We start from the raw sequence: 7,836 nt of genomic DNA on the forward strand, positions 1-7,836 counted from the left end.
TCCGGTCAAGGGCATGTACCTTGGTTGCGGGCACATCCCCAGTAGGGGATGCGCAAGAGGCAGCTGATGGATGATTCTCTCTCATTGATGTTTCTAGCTCTCTATCCCTCTCTCTTCCTCTCTGTAAAAAATCAATAAAATATATTTTTTAAAAATGGACTGAGGAGGAGAAAGGACATAAAAGCAAGTGAGAGGTAAAGGGGAAGAGAAGAGACTAATCTTCAGTGCACTGTAATCCTTATAGAGGAGAGGAGGAAGAAGGTATGCTAGCAAAAAACCCTTTAACAAGATTGGAAAAAACAAATAGTGACACCACAGAAGTTAAGAGCAAAGAAGGGCAGTGGCAGATGTAAACTAGACAGATCCAATAGAGTAGTAGAGGCAGAAAACAAATTTTAAAGGGAATCAAGAAGCTGGAGATTAAAAGAAAACTGGAAGAAATAGAAGTCAACAATTAATTCATTTGTGAACTTTACATGTGAACAAGTTGAGGCAGGTAATAGTGTGCTATAACCTAGAAGAGATTTCCTGAGGATGGGGTGATCTGACACACTTAAAAGCTACCAGGAAGCAGCAGAGAAGTTGATTCTAGAGATTAAGAAGTTAAGAATCTAGAGGGGAAGAGTATTCATAGAAAATAGAAAAGAAGGGATTTATGAAACAAGGCTTAAACTCTTAGGCAGTCTCAAGCAGACAGCTATACACAATTAGCTGCCAGTGTACACTTCTTCTCCAGATACTCTGACCTACGTTATGGGGGCTACCAGGCAACACACCTCTCTATTTTAGCTCCATCAGGAATTCACTTCCAGACCCAACTACATCTGCTTCTCTACCTAAAAGCTGGATCTTAAGGCACTCCCATTTATGAATTCTCTTGGCTAAAAACCCAGAAAAGTTTCTAGAAGAACCATGTCTTTTGGTAAACACTGTTGTCCTTTTTGATGTCTGTTTACTATGTCAGACACACTCTTCTCCATATATGCAAATCTCCAAAGTAATAATGAAATATTTTTCTTCATTTAACTAATGTTATTTCTTCATCTTGCCAACACTCTACCCTACTATGCCAGATCATCTGATCACAATTCTCACCCAGGAGATCCTGAACTTCAGACTCTCTCTGAGTCAGACTTTACTATCTTATTCTACATATTTCACATATTCCCACTGTCTCCACCCTGTCCATACCTAGGCAAACATCATTTTATAGTTAAGTATAAGCAAAAACAGCCCAATCCTCAATTCACTATGAACTTTCTTCCTTCAAGGATGTGGTTGAACTTTTGCTAGTTCTCAAAGTCAAATTCTGGTATTTATTTTTCTGTTTTTGGGATATAAGAGCCCTTCATATTAGTTGGTGGCTCAAAATGTAAAAATATATATTACAAAGTAAGCCACTGCTTCCTCATAAGAATCAATATTTCACCACTACATATTTTAATGTTTAATGAAATTAACCTAAAAGTCTGACTATAGGGCCGAAACCGGTTTGGCTCAGTGGATAGAGCGTCAGCCTGCGGATTGAAGGGTCCCAGGTTCGATTCTGGTCAAGGGCATGTACCTTGGTTGCGGTCACATCCCCAGTAGGGGGTGTACAGGAGGCAGCTGGTTGATGTTTCTCTCTCATCAATGTTTCTATCTATCCCTCTTCCTTCCTCTCTGTAAAAAAATCAATAAATTAAAAAAAAAAAAAGTCTGACTATAGGATTATGTATGTCAATCCCAAAACCACAGTATTGATCTCTCCCCTTCCTGTGTACCTTTACAGTTTGACAAAGTACAACCTACAACACCTCATTACACTTATTTGTTTACATGTTTCTGATTTACTGTGCCTAACAATAATTTCTTAAGGACATGATAAATTTAGGTATGGGGCCTAACTCTTCATCTGACATATAAATGACAATAGATGGACAAAGAATAAATGGATAGCTTATATATAACCAAGAAAATTGTTTCTTATCATTTTATTCCCTAAGTGTTATTCAACTGGACAGATATTTACTTTTTACAAATGGCTAAAATTCTGTTTTTAAAATTCAGCTGTCGTTTTTTTAAAAATATCTGAAATCTAGCCCTGGCCGGTTTTGCTTAGTGGGTAGAGCCTGAGGACTGAAGGGTCCCAGACTTAATTCCAGTCAAGGGCAAAAACCTGGGTTGTGGGCTCAATTCCCAGTAGGGGGGTGCAGGAGGCAGCCAATCAATGATTCTCCCTCATCACTGATATTTCTCTCTCTCCTCCACTCCCTTCCTCTCTGAAATCAATAAAAATATATTTAAAAAAATAAAATATTAGAAATCTAGTTATAACATTGCCATATCGGTTTCTTATATCTCGATCTCAATTTCAAAGAAAACAGTTGCTAACTATTCAGTCTGCATAGATGGTGAGATTTAGCCAAACTAATTTGAGACTGGTCAAACTGGGAATTTCCAAGTTGTCTATAAATCGTATTGATTCTGACTTCAAACCAAGTTATCAAACCAGAACCACATGATCCTTAATCCTAGACTCAGTTCATTAGTTTCCTGTAACATTTCCAAGTTGTTACATATTTTTCAGTAATACTTCCCACTAAATTTCAGATTGCATTTATTTAAAAGTCCAAATAATGCCTGAATTAATCTCAGGCATTAGTAATAAAATTTGCCATTAAATTACTAAAAACTAGGAGAATTCTAGAATGACCAAGAGAATATGACAAGTCAATCCCAATTTTTAAAAATAACCACATACTATCGAAGTCAAAATAAAAAGAATACTTACAGGGATAAGTATAGTTTCCACTAGAAATTTACTGGGGCTAACAGCCAATATAAAATCTGACATTTTTATTAGCAGCCCAAGTTGTCAAAAAGACTTGAGTCTGGGGTTTGGAACAGCTCAGGAAAATATGACTGTTGGTCAAAGAACCTGCAGGGAGTCAAATTAGTCCTTTCCTCACTGGGCTCAAGTTTAATGAGTGTAATGAAAATATTGATAATCTATGTTTCTCTCATATCAACCCTTAAGTTTATTTAGAACTATAGCAACTAACTAAAGTAAACCAAGAAGTCTCGGAATTTGAATTTTCAGCATTAATATTACCAAAATGGAAACTAGTATTTAAAAGAGAGGCAGTGGCAGAAACCGGTTTGGCTCAGCAGACTGAAGGGTCCCGGGTTCGATTCCGGTCAAGGAATCGAACCCGGGACCCTTGGTTGCCGGCACATCCCCGGAAGGGGGTGTGCAGGAGGCAGCTGGTGGATGTTTCTCTCTCATCGATGTTTCTAGCTCTCTATCTCTCTCCCTTCCTCTCTGTAAAGAATCAATAAAATATATTTGAAAATAAAAAATAAAAAATATAATACAAGAGAGGCAGTGTATGTGTGAGTATGTATGTATCCTTACTGTACCCTCTACAAAGCAAATTAAAGAGCCAGGTTCTAGGAAAATTCAGTATTAGCTCTGCAAGTCAAGGTTATCTATAAAGAGGAAAGAGAATGGTATAAGGCTGAAGAAAGCCAGGCACTGGTTCTTAAACCACCTTGCCTAATAATATACTGTAGCCACCAGGCAAGTTAATTCCCTCGTTTTTTCATGTAAAACTGATACTGGGACAAATGAGAAGACACTGAGATCTTGGTCCTTTTTTCTTTTTAAAATTAAAAATTTTTTTTCAATTACAGTTAACATTCAACATTATTTTGCTTCAGGTGTACAGCATAATTGTTAGATAATAATATACTTTAAAAAGTGTTTCCCACTGCAGGGACTGGTTTGGCTCAGTGGATAGAGCGTCAGTCTGCGGACTGAAGGGTCCCGGGTTCGATTCCGGTCAAGGGCATGTACCTTGGTTGCGGGCACATCCCCAGTGGGGGGTGTGAAAGAGGCAGCTGGTCGATGTTTCTCTCTCATCAACATTTATAACTCTCTGTCCCCCTCAATTCCTCTCTGTGTAAAATCAATAAAATATATTTTAAAAAAAGTGTTTCCCCCCAATATTCCCTGTCTGGCACCATACATAGTTATTACAATAATATTATGTTTCCTATGCTGTACTTTACATCCCCATGACTATTTTGTAACTACCAATCCATATTTCTCAATCCTTTCACCTTCCTTCTTTTTTTGGCTGGGCTGGGGAGAGTGGGGTGTGGGGGCCGGAGCGTTTCTAGACTAAAGCTATATAGTTCCTTTCCTCCCCATCACTAGCCCCTCTATAGATCCATACACTTAAAATAAACTTTTGAAAATGGTTTGAAATGTGGAAACAGGCTGACAAGTATTTTGTTTTCGTTACTTAGTAATCTTCACCTGAAGCTATTTTTCCCACTGATTTTTAAAGGGAGTAGAAAAGAATGAGAGCCATCTCTATTGGTTGCCTCCCACATGCACCCTTATGGAGCCTAGGGTCAAACCTGCAACCCAGGTTCATGCCCTGGACTGGGAATCGAATGAGATCTTTTGATATGCTGGCTGATGTCCTAACCATTGAGCACACCAGCCAAAGCTGACATATATTTTTTGTTAGACAATGAAAAAAAGCCAACACATCTGGGTTTAACTAGTTTAGCAGTTAAGAAAGTGGGGAGTAGGAGGTCTGCACACCCTCAAGTATTTCACACTCCCCTTTGGGACTTAAGACTGTCCCCAAAGACTTATTAGGAAGACTATCACAAATATAAGTTCACAAATCAAATCAAAGAATTTATGCAATCATCAAATCCCAGAACACAAGTTAAATATCTGAAGCCTAAGGAGGACAAGAAGAATTATGTGCTCCATTTACAGTAAATGTTCAATAAGTATTTAAATACCAGGCCTTATTGGATTCCTTTTCTGTCTACTGTCACAGGAGAAATAAAGCATGGGAAGGAAACAGTAAGTCCCCAAGCGAGCAACCCATTCCTTACTGTATGAGGGGGAGCCTGGAATAGAACAAGGCAAGTCATTCAAAGTCAGAGTGTAAAGACAGGCCACTACAGAGTGTTTGCCCAATGTGACACAGCATACACTTAACCTCCTACAAAAATGACCTGACCTTGCTATAGGGCAAAGCAAACATTAATGCTCCCTCTTCACACGGGGCACTTCACAGATGCAATAAATAGCTTTGCAAAAGATTCTTTCACTGAAGTATACTCCTTGACTATTTAGGACAATACCAAAACTTCCAAAAACTTGGGATTGCATACAACAGTATTACAATAACTGGTCCAACGAGACAAGCAAAGTACATCTAAAATATTATTTGCTTCTTGATCTAGTCCAATAGTTCTAAGTTACCAAAAAGGACATGAAATATATATAATTCGGTTCAGATGCTGTGTGTGAGTGGAAGGAATTAAAAGCTCTTCTTTGATTACATCTTCACAACAGAAATTGCAAATATTGATAAAAAGGAAATAATTTCATCGGTTCTTTTGTGCAGCGAATGCTTCTCTCAAAAGTTATATAATTCCAGAGATATCGTAAGATTAAAAAAAAAATGATGCAAAACACTGCAACCGGGTTTTTAAAAAAGTAGGACGTGAATTATAACTGGCGGGCCCGGACCAATTCCCAACATCCAGCAATCTACGTGCAGCAGCTAGCATTTCTCCACCGCGCTGCTGATAACAGTGATTGCCGTGGCAATCGCCTCCCAGCCTATCTCCCCGCACGCCCTCCCCCCTGCGCTGGGGCGCGCACAGGGCTCGAGAGCAATCCCCGGGAACTCTCACAGACCGGCCAGTGTGAGCAAAGGGAAGGAAATGACACAGGCAGGAAAAAAAAGCAAATCAAGGAAAAGACACAACAGCAGCTGGGCCTGCACCAGCCTCCAGCCCGGGCCCCACACTGCGCTCTGGCTCCCCCGCCCGCCCTCGGGCTCGCGGTCCGGCTCGCTCGGGCCCGAGCGGGCTGCCCCGCCGAGCACGGGCCCCCATCCCGCCGCTGCTTCCTCGGGATGCGCCCGCCGCGCAGCCCGGAAGGAGGCTGCGGAGTGTGTTCCGCCGGCCTGGGCCGCCCGGGCGGGCCGGGGGGAGCCAGACCCCTCCTCCCCCCGACCGCGGAGCCGCAAGCCGAGCGGGCGGGCGGGCTCCGACAGTTCGCAGCCCCGGCCGGGCGGGCTGTCCATGCCTGTCAGGCGGCGGCCCAGGGTCCTCCTCCTCCCCTCACTCATCCTGGGGCGGAGCGACGTGAAGGAGCGCGGGCACAGGCCGGGGCGGTGGCGACACTCACCCATGGTGGCGATGGCTGCGGCGGCTGGTCGGGCCCGAGTGTCACCTCCGCAGCCGGAGCTGCATGCCGGGGGCCCGGGCGGCGGGGACGGCAGCGGGCCCGGCTCCGGGCGGGGGGCGCGGGCTGCGCTCGGGGCCCCCGCCGCCTCCCCAGGCTCCGGCTCCGGCTCCGCCCGCGGCCGGGCGCTGTGGCATGGGCAGGGTGGCTCGCTACATCCCCGGCGCTCCTCGGCTCGGCCCAGCGCGGCCTCGGCTGCGCCGCTCGGCCCGCCCGCCCGCTAGCCCCTCGGTCCAGCAGTCGTTCCGTCCGGCCACCGTTCTCCACCTCAGGAACGCTCCGAAAAACAAACCGCTGGTCGCGCAGCTCGCCCCCTTGCCTGTCACTCACCCCAGCGCCCGCCAATCCTAGGTAGTCGCGGGACCTTCGTCCCACCCCCACTCACTCCAGCAGCCAATGACAAGGATGAAGTCACTGTCCTCCCCTCCCCCGCGGCCACCGCCCCCCCCCCCACCTCTCCCTTCCCAACACCCTCTCAGCCGCCAGCTAATCATCAGCACCACACGAAGAACCAGTCCCGCCTACTCTCACAGGATGCCAATGGGCGAAGCCAAGGAGGTTTCCGAGGGCTATCTACCGCCTGCCAATCAGCCGAACAGCACCCGGTTCACTCCGCTGCTAGCCAATCACAGAGACGGTTCTGATCACCCGCCTCTGCGCATCCCTCGCCGGCTCGTCCGCCCTCTCTCCCCGGGAGGTGCAGTTTGCTCCAATCACAGCTCGCGCGTGAGGCCCCGCCCACACCCCCACCTCGCGTCAGTCGCCCGAGGCTCCCGGGCGCGCGGGCTGGCGCGGTTCCCTGTCGGCTACTTTGGGGCTGGAGTTTGGGAAGGAAAGCGGCTGGATGCGTCCCCAGGCCTTCCGCCTTCCTCGCGCTCCGCGTTCCCGAGGCTAGCTAGGGTCCAGCCCCTTCCTCCTGGTGCCCACGCCGGTGCGTAATCAGCGGGGAGGGTTCTGGCTCTGAGCGCTTCCCGGCGGACGTGTGGCCGCTTCTTCCACGCGATCCCCTGGCAGGTCCTCCGGTCCAGACACCGCGCTGGCCTGGAGGCAGCGGCGGCCTCTCCACGGTCTGCCTCTCCTGTGCCTCAGACCTCCGGGGCTACGCCCGCCGAGAGAATGGGGTAGAGCTAGAATGTGGGTCCTCGGAAATCTGGGCGTCCCGCCGCTAAACCAGTAAGTGGCAAAGCCAAGTGGTTCTTTAGGGGTGCGGGGAGGTAATACAAACTTTTCTTGTTGTAAAAGCAATACAAGCTCTTTGTATTAATATTGGAAAAAAGATATCCCACCTCAGAGATTACTGTATCTTTCCTATCTATTAGATAAATATACATTTGACAAAAATGGCTTCAGATTGTTTTGTGGTGTGCTTACATTATAAGTGTGTTCCGTGCCACTGAATATTGTTCCAAAACAAGTGTACTGGCTGGCTATTTCAAAATAGAGATTGACCATAATGAATTCCCCCCCCCCCCCCAATTGTTCAACCTTTTATACACCCAGATGTTCAGATTCCAAGCCCACCACCGTTACCGAGAGCTCCCTTCCTCGGGTCCCTGTTCCAGTGTAAT

The 7,836-nt window shown here is 46.1% G+C and overlaps 1 protein-coding gene across 8 annotated transcripts in view; it reads right to left on the bottom strand.

The window, feature by feature from the left end:
- MAP3K3 (mitogen-activated protein kinase kinase kinase 3) overlaps nt 1-6,594 on the bottom strand; it is a 64,594-nt gene extending 58,000 nt beyond the window's left edge. For 3 of the 8 annotated variants that reach the window (XM_036451637.2, XM_036451639.2, XM_036451638.2), the window contains exon 1: nt 6,212-6,593. In XM_036451637.2, the coding sequence (XP_036307530.1) occupies nt 6,212-6,215 (4 nt within the window). In that variant the 5' untranslated portion in view covers nt 6,216-6,593. Of the gene's footprint in view, nt 1-6,211 lie in introns of all 8 variants that reach the window. The other 5 variants (XM_036451635.2, XM_036451634.2, XM_036451633.2 and 2 more) reach the window with 3 other exon arrangements.
- Nucleotides 6,595-7,836: the final 1,242 nt, after the last annotated feature.

The sequence above is a fragment of the Pipistrellus kuhlii genome, unplaced genomic scaffold (assembly GCF_014108245.1).
Source record: "Pipistrellus kuhlii isolate mPipKuh1 unplaced genomic scaffold, mPipKuh1.p scaffold_m20_p_22, whole genome shotgun sequence".
NCBI classification, from domain to species: Eukaryota; Metazoa; Chordata; class Mammalia; order Chiroptera; family Vespertilionidae; genus Pipistrellus; species Pipistrellus kuhlii.